Below are 24,197 nucleotides of genomic sequence, written 5' to 3'. Positions count from 1 at the left end.
TCAGTGGAGGCTACAGCATGGCCTTTCACCCATTTCAGCACCAGTCTCAGGGCACTGCAGCTCTGGTCATGGGACACTGCAAGCACAGTGAAACGAAGCTGGACAAAACAACAAATTGTGATTTAATAGAAGAACTTTCAAAACATGAAGAGAGGCCATAAAGAAAACTGATGCCAGTAAAGATATGGTAGAAACTAAATTACAGAGTAGGATTTGGAAAAGATTTTAAAGGACTAGAGGGTTATCAAAAGGTGGCAAAGACTAGAGAAAGCATTACATGACATCACTTGATGTAATTTTCTTTTTAAAAATAAATTGTTTTTTTTTGACATTATTCCCTTTGTGTGCTTGGAGCAAGTTGGTGATTGATCTACAGTGAGTAATAGAGCATGGAACAGTTTCTTGATTTTTAGTTTTGAATGAAGAGAAGTGATCTAATTGAAATCACATTGACCAAGTTAGCATTCTGGGCTGATTATATTTACCATTTGATTTGTATCCTTCTGAACTAGTGGCTCTCAGCCTTTTTTTCCCACTTGCGTGACGTCTTAAATAATCCCTTACTAATCACAGACCATCTGTGGCATAGGTCAGTGGTTCTCAACCTTTTTTCCCAGTCACATACCTCCTTAGGAAATCCCTTACTAACCACAGAGCACCAATAGCTCTGTGGTTAGTAAGGGATTTCTACAAGTACATTAAGAGTAAAAGGACAAAATTGCCCCCCTAGAAGTGGTAATCTACGTGTGGAGCCTCATGAGATGGGGGAGATCATAAACAGCTTTTGTTTGCATCAGTATTTACTCAGGAAACTGGCATAGTGTATAAGGAAGGAAGGGAAACAAGCAATAGTGGCATGGAACATAAGGATATGAAAGAGGAGGAGGTGCTTACTGCCTGACAGCAAATAAAGGTAGATAAATCCCCCAGGCCTGACATGATATTCCCTCAGATCTTAAGGGAGACAAGTGTAGAAATTACAGGGGGCCTGGCAGAAATATTTAAAATGTCGTTAACCACAGGAGAGGTGCCAGAGTATTGGAGGGTAGTTCATGTTGTTCCGTTGTTTAAAAAAAGGCTCCAAAGATAAACCAGGAAATTACAGGGCAATGAGCCTGAAGTCTGTAGAAGGTAAATTATTGGAGGGTGTTCTGAGAGACTGGATATACAAGTATTTTGACAGACAAAGGCTGATTAAGGATAGCCGTCATGGCTTTGTGTGTGTTAGGTCATGTCTAACAAATTTTACAGACGTTTCTGAGGAGGTTACCAAGAAAGTAGATGAAGGAAAGGCTCTGGACTTTAGTAAGGCCTATGACAAGGTCCTGCATGGGAGGTTAGTTTAGAAGGTTCAGACACTAGGTATCCATGGAGAGGTTGTAAAGTGGATTCAAAACTGGCTGAATGGGAGATCTGTGATCTGTGCTGTGCCACAGGATTGATGCTGGGTCCATTGTTGTTTATTGTCTATATAATTGAACTGGATGATAATGTGGTAAATTGGATCAGAAAGTTTGCTGATGACACTAAGATTGGAGGCATTGTGGACAGTGAAGGAAGGCTTTCAAAGCTTGCAGAGGGATCTGGACCAACTGGAAAAATGGGCTGAAAATTGGCAGATGAAATTTAATGCAGACAAGTGTGAGGTGTTGAATTTTGGAAGGACAAACTAAAGTAGGACATAGACAGTAAATGGTAGGGCACTGAGGAGTGTGAAGGATCAAAGGGATCTGGGAATACAGATACATAATTCCCTGAAAGTGGCGTCACAGGTAGACAGGGTTGTAAATAAAGCTTTTTGCCTCTTGACTTTCATAAATCAAAATATTGAGTATAAGAGTTGGGATGTTATGGTAAAGTTGTACAAGACATTGATGAGGCCAAATTTGGAATATTGTGTGCAGTTCTGTCACCAAACTACAGGAAGGATATCAGTAAGGTTGAAAGAGTGCAGAGAAAATTTACTAGGATGCTGCTGGGTCTTCAGGAATTGAGTTACAGGGAAAGATTAAACAGGTTAGGACTTTATTCCCTTGGAGTGTAGAAGAATGAGGGGAGATTTGATAGAGATACACAAAATTATGAGGGGTATAGACAGAGTAAATGCGAGTAGGCTCTTTCCACTAAGATTAGGAGAGATAAATACAAGACAACATGGCTTTAGAGTGAAAGGGAAAAGGTTTAGGAGGAACATCTTCACTTAGAGAGTGGTGAGAGTGTGGAATGAGCTGCAATCTCGAGTAATTGCGGGCTCACTCTTAAGTTTTAAAGAATAAATTGGATAGATACATGGATGGGAGAGATCTGGAGGGTTATGGACTGGATGCAGGTCAGTGGGTCCAGCTGTATAATATTTTGGCACAGACTAGAAGGACCAAATGGCCTGTTTTCAGTACTGTAGTGTTCTATGAATTACTTAAGATGGTATGTGAGTGGGGGGGAAAAAGGTTGAGAAGCACTGTTCTAAACCACTTTATTTGTCCAAATAACTTTTGAATTTATATTTGAACCCACCTTTACAACATTTACTAGATTGAAAGATTAGGATGTGGGCAAAAATAACCTGTATATTTAATGAAAAATGCATATATTTTTGTGCCATTGTATTGCACTTTTCCAGTACCATGACAAAAATTATTTCTCTAGCTTTCTCTTGCACTCAGCCATTATCTTGCTGAGCAGATAGATTTAGATGGCTAAGTAAGCAGTGATCCGGATGAACATTCTGGGATTTCTGCTGGGAGGATGATTTGAATTCGCAACAAATTCTGATCCAGGTGATGTAATTGAACATTTGCTCTAAAAACCTCAAAATTATCTAACCCCTCACTAGAATTATTCTTAAAATACATTTTATTCTTAAAATAAATTGCTGAAGGTTTTGATAAAAGTTAATCGAAAATATGAAATGTTTCTTCCAGCCATGGTTGCCATGGTTCCTGGGTCAGGCAGCCTCCATCCCTGTGGCCCGACTGCTAAATTACCTCCACTCAAATCAATGGAACCAATATCTGGACAATCAAATTACATCCTTGTCCTCAACTTTTCATCATCCTCTTAACTGGGAGACCATTTTGTCGCTTGGTTGCCTAACAGACACAATTGCTTCTAGGAACTTGCACCTGACATTAGGAATAGAAGCATGAATGGGCCATTTGGCTCCTCATTCCTGCTCTGACGTCTCATACAATCATGTCCAGTCTTTTACCTCAGCTCCACTTTCATGAAATAAACCCAAACCATTCATATCTAAAAACTTAACGATCTCAATCTTGAGGATCATGAATGAGTCTCCTCAATCCTCTTTGGGGGAGAATTCCAAAAATTCAACATTCACTGGATGAAGAATAGATGATTCTTTATTTTGACACCTTATTTCTTGATAGCCCAACTAATTAAACATCTTCCATGCCTCTACTTTGTTAAGCACTAAAATAATTGGACTTTGCAATGAGATCATCTCTCTTCTCAACTACAAATTCTATATTCCCATTCTACTTAATCCCTCCAGTGAAACAAACATGCCATTGTGGCGGCTCACCACAAGGCAGGTGAACCGGCCCCGCTTGTAAGCCACGCGGCAGGGCAGCCGGCCAAAATGGCGCCGTCAGGGGTTTCCCTTCCTTCCAGCATGTGGCTCAGACCCAAGCTGGGGGACCATGTGACGCCCGGGTGACATCAGCACCCTCCAGCATGGTTCTCAGCTGGGAGTATAAGTGCAGCCAGCGGCTGGCAAAGGACACAGCTTCCTCTACCTGCGAGACTCAGTCAGTGGCCGGCGGTTCCTCGTTGACACTGGAGCCCAGATCAGCATTATCCAGGCCATGGCCATCGAATCCAGGAACTGACCTCGTGAACCTCCCCTCCGTGCGGCCAACACAACGGCAATCCGGACGCATGGAGACAAGACAGTCCACTTCCAGATCGGCCAATGGAATTTCAAGTGGAGGTTCACCGTCTCGTCCCTCCTGACTGCCATCCTGGGTGCAGACTTCCTCCTTGCACACGGGCTTCTGGTGGACATTTGAGGTAGGCGCCTGCTGGACACCTGTACCTTCCAGGCCGTTCGCCTCGACGCCTCCCACTCAAAACAACTGCAAATGTCCACGATCAGCATGCCTAGAGACGAGTTTCAGCGGATCCTGGGCGAGTTCCCGACACTCTTCAAGCCACAGTTCTCCGCTGCCTCGCCGCGCCACGGGATGTTCCACCACATCCCCATCCAGGGTCCACCGGTTCACGCCAAGGCACGCCGGCTCCCGCCTGACAAGCTCCAGGTAGTGAAGGAGGAGTTTTCGCACCGGTTGGAGCTGGGGATCATTCGGCTGTCCAACAGCCTGTGGGCCTCGCTGCTCCACCTGGTCCCGAAAGCCTCCAGCGACTGGTGTCCCTGCGGAGACTATCGACAGCTCAAACAGTTCCTGACCGTTACCCCATCCCTCACATCCAGGACTTTACGGGAAACTTGCACAGCGCGAGGGTCTTCTCCAAGGTTGACCTGGTGCGCGGATATCACCAGATCCCAGTGCACCCTGAGGACATACCCAAGACGCCCATCATCACCCCCTTTGGCTAGTTCGAATTCCTGCGCATGCCGTTCGGGCTCAAGAACGCCCCTCAGACCTTCCAGCGCCTCATGGACTCTGTGGGCAGGGACTTGGATTTCATCTTTACTTATTTGGTCAACATCCTTGTCGCCAGTAAGGACCAAGTGCAACACAAGGCCCACCTTTGTGCCCTTTTCTCCCAGCTGGCCAACTTCGGCCTTACCATCAACCCAGTCAAGTGCCAGTTTGGGAAAGAGTCCATGCAGTTCCTGGGCCATACCATCATGGCTGAAGGAGCCACGCCCGCTGCTGCTAAGGTCGCTGCTGTCAGGGAATTCCCACGCCTGGACAGCCTCCAGGGGCTGCAGGAGTTCGAGGGTATGGTCAACTTTTACACCCGCTTCATTCCCGGGAGCTATGCGCATCATGCAACCGCTGTTTGCCCTCATCACAGCCAAGAACAAGACACTCGCTTGGAACCCAGAATCCTGTACTGCATTAGAGGCCACCAAGGACGCCCTCGCGAATGCCGCCATGCTCGCCCACCCGCACACCAACCTGCAAATGGCACTCTCTGTCGATGCCTCTGCCACAGCCATTGGTGCCGTCCTGGAGCAGCAGGTGAATGGATATTGGAAGCCGCTGGCATTCTCCAGCCGCCTGCTTCGCCCGGCAGAACGCGTATAGTGCCTTCAACCGCGAGTTACTGGGCATGTACCTGGCGGTGCAGCATTTCCGCTATTTCTTTTGAGGGCAGGACTTTTACCATTATCCCCGACCACAAACTCCTAACCCAGGCACTTGCGATGGCAAAGGATCCCTAATCGGCCCGCCAGCAGCATCACCTCCCCTTCGTGTTGGAGTTTACCACCGATATTCGGCACAAGGCAGGGAAGGACAATGTGGTTGCCGATGCTCTCTCGCAACCGGCCATCTGCGCGCTGACGCCCGGCCTTGACTTCGACCAGCTCGCCCGGGACCAGGAAACTGATGAGACGAAGGCCTTCAAGACTGCCATCACCGGCCTGCAGTTCCAAGACCTCCCGACTCCAAGCGGCGAAGGCACCATCTTGTGCGATATCTCCTTGGGCATCCTGCGGCCAGTGGTTCCCCAGCAGTGGCGCAGGCAGGTCTTTTGTCACATCCACGACCTTTCACATCCATCCATCAGGTCCATGGTCAGGATGGTGGCAGAATGGTTCATCTGGCATGAGCTGCGGAAGGAGATCACGGGCTGGGCCAGAACATGCACCAATTGCCAGATGTCCAAGGTGCACAGGCGCACCAGGGCACCCATAGTTCGAGCATGTCCGGGAATGGTTCAGCCACATTCACGTGGACATCATCGAGCCTTTACCCATTTCCTGGGGCAACCGTTACCTGCTCCCGAGGACTGTGGCATGTTTGAGTCGCCTGGTTTGGCATCCCGGCTCACCTCACCAGCGATCTGGGAGCCCAGTTCACATCTGCACTCTGGGCACAACTCGCCAACAGGTTGGGGATCCAGCTACACTGCACCACGGCCTACTGCCCACAGGCCAATGGATTGGTCGAATGTCTGCACCGCCACTTTAAGTCGGCGCTCATGGCCCGCCACACTGGTCCCGACTGGAAGGACGAACTGCCTTGAGTGCTCCTGGGCATCCGCTCCACTCCCAAGGAAGATCTGCAGGCGTCATCAGCTGAGCTGGTCTACGGTGCGCCGCTGGCACTTCCTGGTGAGTTCGTCAACGCACCTCACAATCCCCAGTGGTCGCTGTATGAACTACTTCCTCACCTCAGGGCACGCTTGGACTCCTTCGAACCCTCACCGCCGCCCAGACATGACACCCGCCCGTCTCACGTTCCCGTTGAATTTCTTTCTGCGGAGTATGTTTTCGTTCGGCAGGGCCCGATCATGGTACCTCTGCAGCAACCGTACAAGGGGCCGTACAGGGTTGTGCAGCGTTCCAACTCGACGTTCACACTGGACATGGGAGGCAGGTGGGAGCTGTTTATGATGGACAGGCTGAAGCCAGCGCACCTCGATCCCACCGAGTCCGTGGTCGCCTGGCAAAAAAGGACATTGGCGCCAGTTCTTGGGGAATGTGTGGCGGCTCACCACAAGACAGGCGAATCGGCCCAACCTGTAAGCCATGCGGCGGGGCAGCCGGCCAAAATGGTGCTATCGGGGGTTTCCCTTCCGGTACGGGGCTCAGAAACCCGCACTGGGTGACGCCCGGGTGACATCAGTGCCCTCCAGCGCGGTTCTCAGCCAGGCCCTGCAATAAACCAGTCTGCTCACTGAGCTCAACCCGTCTGGTTGTGTGTGTTATTACAGGAGCAGTGTGGCCGCCGCTACACCATCACTTTGGTGAGCTTTAATTATCCTCCCACTGCTTTCATAAGTACATTCTCCCTAACATTAAGAGATCAGACCAGGAGATGAGAAATCATCTCTGTAGTGTATAATTGGAGCAACTGTCTTAAATGCTCTCCAATAATGACCAAAATACCCACGGTCTTCCTAATTGCTTGCTGTTCTTGCACGTAAACTGTCAATGTTTTGTATACAAGGCTCCTGGATCCTTCTGCGCACCAGTGTTTTGCCATTTGAAAAATGTTCAGATGTTTTTTTTTCTCTGCCAGATTAGATTACATGACAATTTGCTGTATTCTTGCCCATTTTATACCATAAGAATAGTGCACAGTTCAAATAATCGAATGTAATCCGTATGTTAATTAATCCATCAAGAAAAGGAGTTGAAATATTGGAATGTCGTTTGAGTGAGCTCATGGGACTGGAGACTTGCAGGTTTGTATGTACATTTATCCTGCACAAGTCGTGCTTGGGTTCAGAGACACTGCCCCTTGTTATATGTTGTTGTATGACATGATTGCAGAAGACTAGTGAGGGATAAAAAGAAACACTCCTGCATACTTTCACTCCACGAGAGCTAAAGGTAAGAATGAAACAATAATACTGGCTAATAGCTGGACCCTCCATCATGTATTTTATGTTCAGCTAATCAGCTTTGAAGAATCACTCAGAAAGGTACAGATATTTTATAGCTGGATATCAGGTGCTGGAGGCCATGTAAAGAGGCAGGACAGTGGAAGATGATGTTCCTGAGCAAGGCTTTGCCATAAGGTGGTGGTTCTCAACTTTTTTCGGTCTAAGGCCCACCTGGCTTCTGGCAAATATGCATGCCATGGCCCACTCATGGCAATGACTGAATAATATTTTCAAGTCAAAGACAGCTCTGTGTATAAAAAAAAAAATTAAAAAAAATCACATCTTTATCTAAATTAGAGTATTTTATTTCACATTTTTAAAGACCCACATGGAGACATGCTGTGGCTCACTAGTGGGGCATGGCCCACTGATTAAGAACCACTGCAGTAAGGAGAAAGATGTAACACAGCATCAAATCTTTGATAACGTGACAGTAAATAACAAGCCTTTGAAAGGTTGGACTGGTCCATTTTTGTTTTGGAAACATCACCTTGAATATTATTGTCAGGCTGCAAGAAACTCTACTCAAGTCGCACAGAAAATGGCTGACAACCAATTTGTCATCTTTAATATGGAGGCTCTGACAGCAGACAAGCCTTCGGTGAAGCACTGAAGTAAGCTCTAAAGCACTATTTCAGATAGTTTGTAAGTTGTTTTACCAACAATACAAGATATATTCACAACTTGCAATGAAGATCAATCAATTATCAGAAAATAGGAGATGGTTCTGATAATTCTGCTTTCATACCAAACAGGAGACGTGCAGTAGAGGAACAGAGAGATTAGCAGGGGTCTGGATTATGGTTGCCATAGTAAGGTTGATGAGCCCATAGGGGTTATTGTAATATTGGTGTTAATATTGGAGAAAAGGGAGCCAAAGTATCTCAATGTACAATAGAAATAGATGTGTGAAAACAAATAACCATGTTGGTTGGTATTCACTGTTTTGAATACTCCAGTGTTGTTTGACCTCTGAAAGAAAAAAAATCCTCAAAATTTAGTTCTCTAAATGGAATAAACCTTTAAATAATATTACATTTATGCATAGGGTACCATCAGATACTGTAAAGCTTAGATATTTGAAGAATCATGAAATATACGAGAATTGAGGAAAATCCAAAGTATCGAAATGTCGTGAAATATAAATTTCAGTCTATTATTGTCCCTCTTGATATTTGCTTCAATTCAACTTTCAAGCCAGTAACTCTTTCTGTAAATTTTATATTTACAGAATTATAATTTATAATCATTTTGCACTTTGTTATAAACAATACTGCTGCCCCAAAACCACAAATTTTGTGACTCATGTTCTTGACAATAAAGCTGATTCTAAGGCAGTAGTCCTCAACCTTTTTCTTTCCACCCACATACCACCTTAAGCAATCCCTTACTAATCTCAGAACACCTATGGCATAGGGAATACTTAAAGTGGTATGTGAGTGGAAAGAAAAAGGTTGAGAACCACTGTTCTAAGGAATTGATTGGAGCCTTTCATACTGTCTGAAACAGTTTGAGAGGACCAGCCTCCTTAGTTATTAAAACTGACAGTCACATTAATTTTTAAATGCACATTTTCTCGGACAATCTTAAAAGTACTGAATGTATGACAAACCAACAATTTCCACATCCCAAATTAATATCAGTTACTTGTTCTTTCACAACCAGGAACAATGCTGAAAATTAAATGAGAATGGTGTCTTAAGAAATGAATCAAGAAATTGAGAGTTGATGAGATGCTGATACCCATAGGTGTGAGAACTTTGCTTATTGTAGCGTGCTTTCAGCCATGACACGTTTACCTTTCTTTCTTTGGGTCTATCTCTCATGGAGTAATTTGAAATGCCATGAAGATTGAGGATTTTGTTAAAATGGTATTTGTAATTCTGTCGACTTTAAAAATCGCTTTTCCTTCGCTTCCACCCATTCTAGATCACCAATCAGTGATCTACTCTGTCTGTCTACAGAAAAGTCAAGAAAATATTGGTAAAGATCTGAATCTGCAACAAGGAATCTATTACACGAAAAGAATTAGGAGCACCATTTGTTTTGGCTGATTTGTTCCTCAATTCCATTTTCTTGGCTTTCTCCAAATGCTTTGTGAGACTTCTCTAATAAATACCAAACAATATCCATCTTGAAAAACCAGGATTGACCTACCATCAACAGGCTGTTTAGGAAGTGGCTTTGAGATTTCCAATAACTTCTGGAAGATAGACAGCAGAGAGTCATGGTAGACAACTGTCTGTCAAGTTGGAAGCCTGTGACAAGCAGGGTTCCTCAAGGATTGGTGCTTAGTCCCTTGTTGTTTATCATTTATATTAATTATTTAGAGGAGGGTGTGGTTAACTGGGTAAGTAAATATGCAGATGATATGAAAATAGGGGGAGTGGTGGATAGTGAGGAAGGTTTACTTGGATTACAGAAGGATTTGGTTTGTTTGGAAGAGTGGGCTGAAAGATGGCAGATGGAATTCAATGTAGACAAGTGCGAGGTGCTGCATTTCGGTAAAAATAACCAGAATAGGACATATGCAGTTAAGAGGAGGGCATTGAGGTACGAAGAGGAACAGAGGGACATGGGGATTATGGTACAGAGTTCACTGAAGGTGGATTCCCATGTAGACAGGATGGATAAGAAGGCATATGGTATGCTGCCCTTCATACATCATAGTATAGGAGCTAGGAAGTGATGCTGCGGCTGTTTGAGGCATTGGTGAGGCCTGGTTTGGAGTATTGTGCTCAGTTCTGGTCTCCAAATTATAGAAAGGATATAGATAAGGTGGACAGTGTGCAGAGAAGGTTTACAAGGATGTTGCCTGGTTTACAGCATCTGGATGACAGGGAGAGATTAAGGAGACTGGGACTTATTCATTGGAACATAGATGACTGAGAGGGGATTTGATAGAGGTATTTAAAATTATGAAAGGAATAGATAGACGAGACATAAACACTCTTTCCCCTGAGGGCAGGGGAGGTTGGAACAAGAGGGCATGAGTTAAGTGGGCAGAACTTTAGGAGAAATATTAGAGGATGCTTTTTCACTCAGCGAGTGGTGGCAGAATGGAATGATCTTCCAAAAGAGGTAGTTGCAGCAGGGTCCTTCTGTCATTTAAGAGAAGGTTGGATGTGTACATGGAGGTGAGGGGGTTGGAGGGTTATGGATGGAGAGCAGGAGGGTTGTGCTAGTAGAGTTGTTCAAGTGAACCGGTGCGGACTTGAAGGGCCGACGTGGCCTGTTTCTGTGCCGTAAACGGTTTTATGGTTATATATCACTACTCAATTAATTCAACCATAAATGACAAGATCAAATTTGAAATTGGAGTCTTTTTTCCGGGTGACTCTGTCAGAGTTTTTATCAATTGTGTATATTCTATTGATCCCTCAATAATTTTAATTACACCTTTATTCTTCTGAATTTAAGGCAAAAAAAAGCCATGTTTCTGCAACCTTTTCCCCAAATTAGTCCTGTATGAGGAATTTCAGTGCTTTAGAATGGATATGTTACTTCTGCTTTGTGAAAACAATAAATATCAGAAATATGCACACTTGCTGAGTTCTCTTTTGCTAGGAATCTCATCTGAAATTATCTCAGATGTTAATATTCTAACAGTAGGCATTCAGCTATTTTCTGTCTTAAATAAATGTTGTAAATACCCTTTGATTGATTAATTAATTAAGATAAATTTTAGGTTAATTGTATTGATTTATTTTGTCCGCTCGTCTGACAAAACGTGCTCTCGGACCTTGATCTTTCTATTTTGGGTCAATTAAAATTTGGATTAGTCACTGAAGTTTTAATATTTTCAGCATAATTTTTGCATAAACCGTTCATCAAAGTTGAGTTGATCATTAAAGGTAAAATGGTCGTAATAAAAGCTGTTGAGGTGGAGGATTATTCTTTCCACGCTTAATATGATAAACTGAAGTTACTTCAAGAGAATTGTTGTGAGTGAAGTGGTTTCAGTTTTTCTGTTGGATTTAAAGGAAAAATCTTATTCTGTTATTGAAGGTCATGGAAACGGTCTTCAGATTCTGAAATCTTTCAATTCTCACCAGATGAGCAGAACATTTGGCTCCATTCCATTGTGTCTTAACTATGAGGACTGATCATTTCTGTAATATATATTATATTGTTTATGTTTAAATATTTCATCTCTACTTTGAGATGACAATAAAAATAACACATTGTTTAGCTATGCAAGCAAATTCTAACCAACTGGTATCCATCATGGTGTGGATAATCTGTTTCAGGTTTAAAATTACTGGGTTTTCCACTCAACTGAAAAATTCAAATATTTATTTGCCGGTATTGTTCAGAATATTGATTTCAGAGTGTGCCGTGGCAAATTGGAACATTTTATGCTTCATTTTCTAATTATAATTCTATTTAGTTGGCTGGAGATGAGAGATGAGTTCAATGTGTACCATGCAGCATATAAATCAATGATATGTTTGTTTGTCTTTAGGAGAATTCACTCCAGAGATGCAGTTGAGAATACGACAGGAGGTAGAAAAAGAAAAGAAAGTGGAACCGTGGAAAGAAGGTTTTTTTGAAAATTACTATGGTCAAAAGTAAGAAACTTGGTTAAATTCTGGTATTGAAGTTGCTCCTAAATGAGGAACATTTTCACTCTCTGACAACGAATTGTTGTTCATATGCTGTTATTGTATAGATCATGTCTTGAAACTGCCAGTATGAGGCATTTTTTTTTTAAATGAGTTGTCTTCCTTTAACCATATCGCCACTTACAGCACAGAACAGGCCAGTTCGGCCCTACTAGTCCATGCCGTAGCAAATCCCCACCCTCCTAGTCCCACTGACTAGGAGGGTCCATACCCCTCCAGTCCTCTCCTCTCCATGTAACGATCCAGTCTTTCCTTAAATGTAACCAATTGTGAAGTTTTAATGAAATAGATCTTCAGTGAAGAGTCTATTCAATATAGTAATTCTTAATTAATAATGATACAGTTTTAGGACATTTATAGGTGTCATTTTCACATCTGCAAGCCACGGGTACATCATCCAGAGCACAAAATTCAGACAATTCTGTAGAGAAGTAAATTAGAAATGGGTCTTCCAAATTAGCAGAGAAAAAGAATTCAGCATTACTCCTTTAAGAATGAACTTGGTTTTATTCAAAAGTACATTTGCTGAGTTCTTGCCCCCTTTGTCAGAATGCATCAGAAGATAACTCCAGTTATTGTTTCCATCACTGTTTTCAATGGACACCTAATAATATTAGTTTTTTCTTTAACAATCAGAAGTGTTCTTTATTTCCCCTGCATAGGCTTAAGGATACTTATTTGAAAACTTGCTTTTAAAAAATATTTTAAATTTTGAATCTCTTGTGTATATCTTGAATTTTGCAGCTCAGGCATCAGTCTGGAGGACTCCGTAAAGCTGACTGCATTAACAAATAATGTTGAGAATTGTCAGTATCCTGCATCCAAACAAGCATCTGTCAAGTTGGCCACATATGATCCCTCTCGCAAGGCTGCAACACAGCTTGAGGCAAAAGGAGAAAAGGACAACAAAATGAGAACCAAAGAAATAAGCATACCAAAAGGAGAAGAAAATGTTGATGAAGCTGAGAAATCACCCGTTTCTTTAGAGCAATGCAAGACCAAATCTCCAGTTACTAAAAATCCAGAAGAGAAGTCCTTGGAGGTCAGTATCCTGACTGAGAAAAAGGTGGATAATGTCCAGAGAAGTTCAGTGCTGAAGCAGGATCAGCAGGCATCAGGAACAAGCTGTGTAATCTCTCCAGTGCCTGAAGTTGTGGTACCCAAGCCACAAACAGACCAAAATGAGTCTCAGCCGCAACTGAAGTCAGAGTGTTTGGATGTATTGGAAAGTAAAAATCCCAAGGCTATTGGTCCTGTGGATGGCAAGGTCCATGAGCTTTCCAAACAAAAACAACTTGTCAAGGTGGTTTCTACAGAGGAAATAGAAATTCCTCCAGAGGGTCTGAAAAGGAAGTCTACTGATGACAGGGAGTCTGTGCTCAGCCCTGAGAAAAGGCCTCGAGTTGTAGATCATCTGTTATTTCGGACCCCACCGAAGGACTTTCCCAAGAACAAAATTGAGCCACAAGAACCCAAAGTCCCACCACTTAAGGTATTTAAAATTTTACTCCAGAACGCAATTATACTTGGAATAGGTAAAGAGTTCATTATAGAACTTAAACTTTGTGTTGGTTGGATAGATTTTTCTTCTATTTCCAGATGAGTCTATCCTCAAACATTGGCAAATTAGTTGAAATGAGTCCAACAAATTAGATGTTTTTTAGCGAGAAATATTGCATGCAATCAAAGAATGACACAGCATAAAACAATTATTGAACCATGGAATAATTACAATATCTGAAATAATTTCAGGGACAATAACTATCCATCCAAGACCACTCGCAAATTGGAGGAACAATACCTGATTATCCGTCTAGGCACATTCCAGCCACATAGCATTAACATTGACTTATTCAGTTTCTGCTAACCTCCTCTCCTCTTCCCCCTCCACCCTTCCTTTATCCTTTCCAGTTTTCTTCAATCCCTTCCCTTTCTATTCACATCGGCATGCCTCCTTCCCTTCTCCACACCTCCCCCCTCCCCTGACTGTTTTGTTTTGATGCCTACGACATTTTTTCATACCTTGATGAAGGGCCCAAGCCTGAAACGTTGGTTGTGTATTTTTACCTTTGCAATATAAAGGACACTGCTTGACCTGCTGAGTTTCTCCAGTTTTGTGTTTTTACAATTTCTCCCATTCCTGCAACTGTATATTCACTCATTTCATTCCCTAGCTATTCCCTTCAATTCTACACTTTCCCTGTGAAATTTCTTTCCATTTTCTTTTGAAAGCAATAACTGATTCTGCTTCCTAGCCCTTTGGGATGTGAAAAACAGACCATGACTACTTGATGCATGAAATATTTTATTCCTCACATATCTGTTTCCCAGTTTGCCAATCACTTTAGTTCCTCTTGTATTTCACCCTTTGCCAGTGGGAACAGATTCTCTTTTCACTCAGTCGAGACAATTAATAATTTTAATTAGCTGACAAGTCTTATGTCAACTTTTTGTGCTCTTGGAGGAACAATTGTAACTTCCTCTCTCTCCTCCTCCTTTATCTCTCTCTTGTGGCTTCACATCTTTTATTCTTCTTTGGCTTGGCTTCGCGGACGAAGATTTATGGAGGGGTAATGTCCACGTCAGCTGCAGGCTCGTTTGTGGCTGACAAGTCCGATGCGGGACAGGCAGACACGGTTGCAGCGCTTGCAGGGGAAAATTGGTTGGTTGGGATTGGGTGTTGGGTTTTTCCTCCTTTGTCTTTTGTCAGTGAGGTGGGCTCTGCAGTCTTCTTCAAAGGAGGTTGCTGCCCGCCGAACTGTGAGGCGCCAAGATGCACGGTTTGAGGTGATATCAGCCCACTGGTGGTGGTCAATGTGGCAAGCACCAAGAGATTTCTTTAGGCAGTCCTTGTACCTCTTCTTTGGTGCACCTCTATCACGGTGGCCAGTGGAGAGCTCGCCATATAACACGATCTTGGGAAGGCGATGGTCCTCCATTCTGGAGACGTGACCTACCCAGCGCAGTGGAATCTTCAGCTGCGTGGATTCGATGCTGTCGGCCTCTGCCATCTCGAGTACTTCGATGTTAGGGATGAAGTCACTCCAATGAATGTTGAGGATGGAGCGGAGACAACGTTGATGGAAGCGTTCTAGGAGCCGTAGGTGATGCCAGTAGAGGACCCATGATTCGGAGCTGAACAGGAGGGTGGGTATGACAAGAACTCTGTATACGCTAATCTTTGTGAGGTTTTTCAGTTGGTTGTTTTTCCAGACTCTTTTGTGTAGTCTTCCAAAGACGCTATTTGCCGTGGCGAGTCTGTTTTCTATCTCGTTGTCGATCCTTGCATCCGATGAAATGGTGCACCCGAGATAGGTAAACTGGTTGACCGTTTTGAGTTTTCACTTTTTGTCCACTTTCTCTGCCTCTCTGAGCGTGTTCAACCTCTTCTACACATGACTATGTACCAGTGCTCAAGTTGGAATTCTATACGAAGTTATGTAGCCTTTTCTCCTCCTTGCAAATGAAATTCCTAGCATTGACACTCACAGAACAGGAAGCAGTGAAGCACAATATGGAGCTTTCAGCTCACAATGTTGTGCCAACCAATATAAATGTTCTCCAATCAATGTAACCCATTCCAACTTCACTGCCTGTCACCCTATATTTTTCTTTAATCCATGTTACTATTTAAGAGTCTATTAAATGTCCATATTGGATCAGCCTCCATCACCAACTCCAGCAATTCTTGGCACCCACTGTGTGTATACAAAAAAATGCAAATTCCTCTCACGTCTCCCCTGAACTTTTCTCCACTCACATTGAACAGATCTCCTCTGGAATTGGCCATTGCTGCTCTGGGAAGAAAATATTGCTGACCAAAATCCCTCTCATAGATAGGGTGGACAAATAACATTCAATTGCCATATTTCCACCAGATCATCTGCAGCCTCTTGAATTTGAGCAGCGTGCTCCTGCCAACAACTCCAGCTCAAAAAACAATAGTTCATGTTCTTCATATTCCATCCTGAATTTCAATTCAGCATGTCTGTACCAGCTCTTTGAGACAACTGTACAATTGATCATACTCATTAAAGCTTTGCTTTCTCTCATCTCTGTGCCAAACTGATGCTCATTCATCCATTTGCCATGTTCAACATGTTTGCTGTGACATCCTTCTGAGAGTTTGCTGCTCAGAACTGGTCTCGACGCTACTATTTTATCAAGGTTTGTTCTGATGTCCTGACTTGTGAAGTCTGCAGTTCTATTTATAAAACCAAGAATCAAAATGCATTCTATAATTTGCAGTCATAGACATTCAGCATTGGAAACAGATCCTTCAGCCCAACTGCCTATGCCAACCAAAGAGCCCCATCTACACTGGTCCCACTTGCTTGCATTTGGCCCATATCCCTCTAACTCATTGTATATAATGTTTCTTACATGTTGCAACTGTACCTGCCTCAACTACCTCCTCTGGCAGCCTGTTCCATGCACTCACCACCTTCTGTGTAAATTTGCTTTTATTAGGGTGGCATGGTTGACATAGTCATTAGCGCAACACCTTTACAGCGCCATTAATCAGGGCCGGGGTTGGAATCCCATGCTGTCTGTAAAGAGTTTGTACATTCTCTCCGTGACTGTGTGGGTTTTCCCCAGGGGCTTCGGTTTCCCTCCACTGTTCAAAACTTACTGGGGGTTGTAGCTCATTTCAGTGCAAATTGGGCAGCATGGACTTGTGGGCTGAAATGGCCTGTAACCATGCTGTATGTCTAAAGTTTTTAAAATTAAAATTTAGTTTCATAAAGACCTGTTAAATGCAGTTGATAGAGCTGCTGTCTCCTCGCTCCAGTGATCCAGGTTCAATCCTAACCTTTGGGACCATCGGTGTGGAATCTGTACATTCTCTCTGTGACCGTGAGTTTCTTCAGGCTGTTTAGACTTCCTTGCACATCCCAAAGATGTCTGATTAGTGAGTTAATAATCCACAGTAAATAATGCTGATAAGTGGGTACATAGTGGTTGGTCAGTGTGGACTTGATCAGCTGAAGACCCTATTTCTATGTTGTGTGAATCTCTGACTGTTTGACAGAAATTTGATGAACTCATTGGAACATTTCGAACCTAGAATGCTCTCAAAATGTAGCCAGGAACTGTATCCTTCCACATGGTAGTTGAAGAACTGAAAAGCTTTATTTCTGGAACAAATAAAAAAAAATTAAGAACAAGCATGATCTTCACTTGTAACTAGGCAGCCAATTCAATGGCCTTTAATACTTCCATAATGATTAATTTTCCTTTAAATCTCTCACAGATTCCAGTCTCAAGGATCAGACCCGTGCAGATCTCTACTGGTCAGGTCTCTCCAAGGGCCACTTTCCCACTGCTCGTCACAAGTCCAGGAAGAACCTCCGCCAGGACTCTTGCAGACATCAAAGCCAAAGCTCAGCTGGCCAGGGCACAGCATGCAGCGGCCGCAGCAGCTGCAGCTGCAGGCGGGGCTGTTCCAGGCCCAGGTCCAGGAGGAGGGAGTGGAGGGGGAGGAGGCGGCACAGGTCCTACGACTGGGAGCAGCAGAAACTCAGGAAAGGGGACTTCACTGGACCTGGACAGAACTGGAGGCAGGAGAGGTTCTGGAGGGCCCCTGTCTGTATGTCCAGGAGAACAATCTAAATCATGTTCGGCGGCAACAACCAAGGCAGGAACCAGTTTGGATCCGAGAACACAATTACAGCCGGCTGCCATGGCAGCGTGCATGTCTGCAGACAACAATGTGGATGCCAGCAGATCCACAACCATAATTACAATACCAGCATTATCACCAAGTGCACATAAAGCAATATCTGTCGCTGTGCAAACCCCCTTGCAGGCAACCCCAGTGACGGCAAACATTACTGCCAACAAGACCTCTCCTGCTCTTTTGCAGACACAAACTGTAAACCAGATTTCCAACCCAACCTTGATAGAAGTTTTGAAACTTGCATCTGCTTTCAAAGATTCAGAATTTGCAAAGGCAGCAAGACAAAGCTCAGGAAATGTTGCTGTCCACAATAAACCTGGTGAAGGCAGGAATCAGCAACCTTCAGTAGATTCAAATGGCAGAACATCTAATGTGGGCAGAAAGCAGTCTGCTGATACCCAGCTGCCATCCCTTTCTTTTGATGCACAAAGAAACCTTCAGGTAGCATCTTCAGGCAGTGTCTATGCCACAGCAGGTAGTTGTATTTCGGTGGCAACCGGAGGGGCAACTGGAACTTTCAAAGGGGCCTCTCCAGTTTCTGAAGCAATTGCTCATGCAGAGAGCCATGTTGTTGCATCGATGGCATCGACGCCATTATTTTGCACCTCACAGGATGCAGCAAGCCTTAAAGCACAAGTACCTATTAGTGAAAAGATGCCAAAATCCAGCTCATCCATTCCTGCAAACAATCCTCTGGTCACACAATTGCTTCAGGGGAAAGAGTTGCCCCTGGAGCAATTCCTACCTAAGACTCTGACCAAAGTAGAGATGAAGCCCATGCATCAGGTTTCTGAAATGTCACTCAATGATCAAGTGAAGGCCTCATCTGATGGCATGTTATTGGTATCTGTGACAGTAGGAAGTGCCACCACTGTGATTCACAAGTCTGGTGAAGTAACTGCTGACCTTCTTAAAGGAAGGCAAATCCATACAATTGCAGAACAAGGTGTGGAATCAGTTGCCCAAAGCAGACAGGATGAGCAGTTTGAACAGATCTCAAAGGATAGTTCTACCAGTGAAGAGCCACAAAGCAGGGATTCTGATGAAGATGGAATTCAACCAGAATTGTTCACCACATCACAGGAAGGGATTTCAACACCCATTCTGAGTAATGTGCAAAGTCAAAGCTTGGTTCCTGTGTCAGAGTCATTACAGTACAACCTTGCCAGCTCAGGTTTTCCCTCTGGAGATGCTTCAATGGGTCAAAGATCAAGGTTTGGTTTAATGGGGACAAAGTCTGCTCTTAAGCCAGCAGTGTCTGGTCATTACCTTCTGAATACAGCAACCTATGGAAGGGGTTCAGAGAGTTGGAAAAGGGCACATGTTCAAGCCATAGAGACTCATGTTTCTGTAAATGGTCAGATGGAAATGTCTGAGAAGGATATGAAGGAAAGTGGTGTAAAACCAGACAATTCTGATGTTCATCAAGCATCAGAATCAAAAAATCAATCAGAGCCCAGTCTCCCTCCATCTGTCGTAATCAAGACCGAGCAAGACTCTACCCAAGTGGGTGATGGTCTTGCCTGTTCCCAGGCAGGTTATTTATCCAGTGGATTTTTGAAACAGGAAGCACTGGTGCATGAACATAGACACACTGGGAAAGAGAACACTCCCTTATTGCTTCCTGCCCAAGTAGCTGGTATACCAGTGTCTAAAGAATATCATCAAGGAATCCAGTCAAATCTAGCTCATGTTGGTGGTGGCAAATTGTTGCAGAATCATCAAGATCCGAACAAAGCATCCAATTTATCTGTAGGATTTCAACAGCCTGCCCAGCATCAACAGAAGTTTCCTGCTTATGGAAACCGTTCAAGTTCTCAGTTTGCATTCAGACCTGTTCATAGTGGTAGTAACAATGTTCCTTCTGTTTCATCTGTAAATCATTGCTCTGCAGTCAAAGGAATGTCTGTGTACAGACAAGTCTCGAACAACTCTGGCAACATGGTGTCATTCTCGGTTACTCTGACAACACTTCCTGCTGGTCAGTCAATAAATACCAGCACTCATGGTCAATCTGTCCAGACATTTTCTGAAAGTGGCAATATGGAGGACTCTCCATCCAAATGTTATTGCAGGCTTAAAGCCATGATTATGTGTAAAGGATGTGGGGCATTTTGTCACGATGACTGCATTGGACCATCTAAATTATGTGTTTCTTGTTTAGTGGTACGGTAGATAATCTCGTTTCTTTTTTTTTAATGTTACCTGGACTGGCATACGCCCTGCACAAGAGGCATGTACAATCAGGAAAATGTTTGTTATCAGTTTTATTAAGTGGCACCTTGTTCGAGGCTGGACTGGTATGTGTTAAATGAGACAGAGTTTGCACTAAAGATCATGTTCAGATTTTATTCTTATTTTTTTTCCCAAAAAGTACTTTGAACAGAAGCAAACAGGGTAACATAGAAATTTGATATTATTTCAACGCCTACTCTTATAAACGGGGGCCTCAATATATGTTAACATTTCATTCCCTTTTGACCCCTTGTAAAATTCATTTGAAGAAGCAGATTTGAAATTTGCTTCAGCAGCAAGTGCAGCATTTGCTGCTTGAACATCGTTTCCCTGAAATGAGACAAGGCATCCAGCCTTATACAGGGGGAAGGAATTTTCATCTTGCCGCAGTGGGTGGCTGGCCTGTCAGTTTAACTCGAAATCTGCTGCGCTTGGTTTTGCTTTGATGAGAGGAGTAAATGTTCGAAATGAATAATGTAGTTGCAATATCAATGAGGAAAATTAAATACATTGTAAATCATAAGTCTCTATTCAGTTTTGAACAAGAGATAATGGCCGACATGAAATTAAAGTCAGCATCATTTGCTGACTTTAACTGAGAAATTCCATCAGGCATTAAGTTTTTAAAAACTCATTTTGTGCTTTAAGATCAGCAAATACCAATTAAGAATTCAACTTTGGTAATGATCAATAAAGTGATGTCACAGTGTCAGTGTAGAAAGAACCCCACAACGATTGGACTGTGCATTGTCTCACACGATGTCAAAGTTCTTTTGATTGCTCAGTCCAAGGGCAATAACAATAATGGACTTCCAATAGTCGAGTTTTCATCTGAAATTCCTGAAATAATTTCACAGACAATGACATTGAAGATATTCCAGTTTATTTTCTTAATTTTTAATAATTTTATTGAAGTGCAAGCATTAAAGTTATTATATTCCAGAATTTCCGAGTAAAAATATTCAGTGAGAATATATTAATTCAAGGCCTAGAATGGAGTGATGCATGCCCAGTGTTTCAGTGAAATGGTGCAAGTAAAGCTCTTGATTTCTGAGGAGATAAACATTGAATGCATCTCAAGCAAGAAAATATCCTGATGATAAAATCATGTGCAAACAGCACAGTTGCAAAATCAAAGAACCAGCAGTCTAATCTTCCTCAATCCCTCATGCAGATTCAGATTTATTTTCAGAGTACATACATGACATCACATAACCCTGAGATTCCTTTTTCCTGTGGGCACAGCAGAATTACCACTAATTTGTAGTATTAAAAAAAATACTAATTTGTAGTATTAAAAAAAATACCAGAGTCACCAAAGCTCTTTATACCAAGATATGAAGGTGCAAGTGAAACCTGCCAACTTAGAGTAATTTGCCTGTCGTATTTTTGTGATTTTTCAGTGATATTTATGATTTTAGAAGCTGTTGCCAGAGATTGAAACAATTAACATCAATGCAGTGCACTTTCTCCAGGGGCCAGGAAGTCAGCCCACTTTCTTGATCGTGGCAGGATTATTTTTCACCCCTTTCCCTTCAGTACAAGGAAAATAAGAAACCAGCTGGGTGATGTTCAAAGTAGCACCCTTAACTATCACTTAACTGAAGATTGTCGTTCACTCAGTTTTTTTTAAACTTTTGTCTGTTTTGGTTTAAAATGGATTGTAAAATTAGCATGAATCAATGCTTTGTTGTCTTTAAAGACATTTTAATATTCTGCCTTTGTGATGCAATTTTTGAGGGTCTATTGAGTTAATAATGGGGAAAATGTAAAAATAAATTAGGTTGATATATAATTTTTAAGAAAACAGTAATTTTTTTCAGATATCAATATAGAAATCACTATTTTAAAATAAAGACTTTAAAAAAAATTAAAAGGTGAAATAAATGATTCTTTATATTGGTTGCACTTCATATTTTATGTTAAAAGAATGTGTGGCAAAATATTTCACATTTACTTTTCAGTCGTAGATTGCATGGTTAATAAAATGGAAAAATACTCCATATTTAACATCAGTCAATGGTCTTTGTTGTCATGGAGGCAATTGAGTTATTTGATATATTATGTCACTTGTAAAAAAAAAATAGAATCTTTATTTCTTGTATTGTCTCTCTTGATACAGATTATATTTTTCTCTTTAAAAAAAATTAAGATCCTGTTCTTTTAATGGAGAATGTATATTAGAAATATAGCTCCTGTACGAAATGTATTTTATCACCTGATAAGCAGCAAATAAAGATGGCTGTGATATCATTTGTGTTTGCAATAATGGAAGTGAGTGGTATATTTTATGGCAAAAAAACACCAATTAATTGTTTTTGTGAGTGACTGAAGCACCCATTGTGTTGTAAATAAGGTCTGATCTGTTAACTGAGGGAAAAGTCAAAGGGTGTACTTTGGTTTTGAAGATATTTTATTGATTTTTGTGTTAGATACTGCATTTTCTTTTACAATTATTTTTATTGAGTTTTATCTTACAACCATACATTATAAGTGCATATAAATTAAATTAGTATCATACAATATAGAAATAATAATACATGACTCGTATTCCAAACTTCTTTTCTTTGGCTTGGCTTCGCGGACGAAGATTTATGGAGAGGTAATGTCCACATCAGCTGCAGGCTCGTTTGTGGCTGACAAGTCCGATGCGGGACAGGCAGACACGGTTGCAGCGGTTGCAAGGGAAAATTGGTTGGTTGGGGTAAATAGTAAAAAAAAGGAAAGGGAAAAAGAAAAAAAAGGTTGATTATAAAGATCTAATCCCATCCACCAACCAAGGCTGAAATTGGTATTCAAGCAGACTTGAAATTGAGCAACAGCTTCCGGAGATCCAATGCAATGTGCCCATTTAATGCATTTTAAAAATGAGAGTGGAAGCATGAAATTTGTTATTGACAATGAGAAACTGATAACACCAGAATGTTCACCTATGAAATCTAACATTCATCCAGTGTTAGATTTCATGGATTTCAAGTTCAAGTTTATTATCATCCAATTGTACAAGTACAACTCGATGATGAAACAGTGTTCTCTGGTCCTCGGTGCAAAACACCACCAGGCATAACGCACATACAGGACAAGTATTCATATGTATAAATAAATAAATATTGTTTAGTCAATTGGGTGCTGATTGTGAGCAATTCCTTTAGACGTTCAGCATTCTTAATGTATGTGGGAAGAAACTGTTTCTTAGCCTGGCTCTGATACTCCAGTATTTCTTTCCCGACAGGAGTCGCTGAAAGATGCAGGGAGGTAGGGGTCCTCAACAATTTTCTGCGCCCTCTTCAGACCACGATACTGGTAGATCAGGTCCATGGCAGGGTGGGAGAGAGGAGATGACCCCAGTGATCCTCTCTGCCCCTCTTATGCTCCTGTGGATTGACCTCTGATCTAATTTTCTATGGCAATTGTACCATCAAAAAAACAAAGAAATGTCATGGTGTGAAATTACAGGCCAGTTTTCTATTGCTTGCTTCTGCACTTATTCTTGTGAATGAAAATGTTGTTTAAATATTCACAGAGTCATCAATACATGCTCATATACACAATAACACAGTGCACATTTCCAGCTAAGGTGTTTTATATGTGAATTGTGCCTGATCTCACCATTCACCTTGTAACACTGACATTCTCACCTGGCAAGATCAAATCATTAGATAGGTGGTTAAAATTACATTTTTCTTTTTTGTAAACTGAGTGCGCAGATTGATATACAACAAAATCCCTGTTATCAGGAATTCAAGCAACCAGCAGCCAAAGGCAAAAAAAAAGCATAAAATAAATTGATAAAAAATATGAAAGTTTAAAATTGGTGCCCCCAGCGGTTAGACCGCCAATCATGCAACACGCAATCTCAAACAACCGGCAAATATACTTAGCCAACATCTATTAACCCCGTATGTGCTGGGTACTGTGATTTTACTTTATTAATGTGATCATGCAAACAAAAATAACTTTTTTTAAAAATTTGTAGAGTTGGAATCTTAGTAACATTTTTCAAAAGGAAATCTTCCAACAGTGTAATAAATATTCACTCTGAATTTCTCTCATTAAATAATGATAAAAATATTAAATTTAACATCTTTGGAATAAAAGCACCAAATACATCTATC

The 24,197-nt window shown here is 42.1% G+C and overlaps 1 protein-coding gene across 9 annotated transcripts in view; it reads left to right on the top strand.

Moving 5' to 3' along the window:
• Positions 1 to 22,623, top strand: part of asxl2 (ASXL transcriptional regulator 2) — a 224,720-nt gene extending 202,097 nt beyond the window's left edge. For all 9 annotated transcript variants that reach the window (XM_069886552.1, XM_069886554.1, XM_069886561.1 and 6 more), the window contains 3 exons: positions 12,008 to 12,113; positions 12,912 to 13,659; positions 17,422 to 22,623. In XM_069886552.1, the coding sequence (XP_069742653.1) occupies positions 12,008 to 12,113; positions 12,912 to 13,659; positions 17,422 to 20,022 (3,455 nt within the window). In that variant the 3' untranslated portion in view covers positions 20,023 to 22,623. The remainder of the gene's footprint in view (positions 1 to 12,007; positions 12,114 to 12,911; positions 13,660 to 17,421) is intronic.
• Positions 22,624 to 24,197: the final 1,574 nt, after the last annotated feature.

Source organism: Narcine bancroftii, chromosome 6 (genome assembly GCF_036971445.1).
Source record: "Narcine bancroftii isolate sNarBan1 chromosome 6, sNarBan1.hap1, whole genome shotgun sequence".
In the NCBI taxonomy this organism is placed as follows: domain Eukaryota; kingdom Metazoa; phylum Chordata; class Chondrichthyes; order Torpediniformes; family Narcinidae; genus Narcine; species Narcine bancroftii.
Note: the sequence above shows the minus strand (reverse complement) of the source record. Positions and strands in the feature narration are given on the sequence as shown.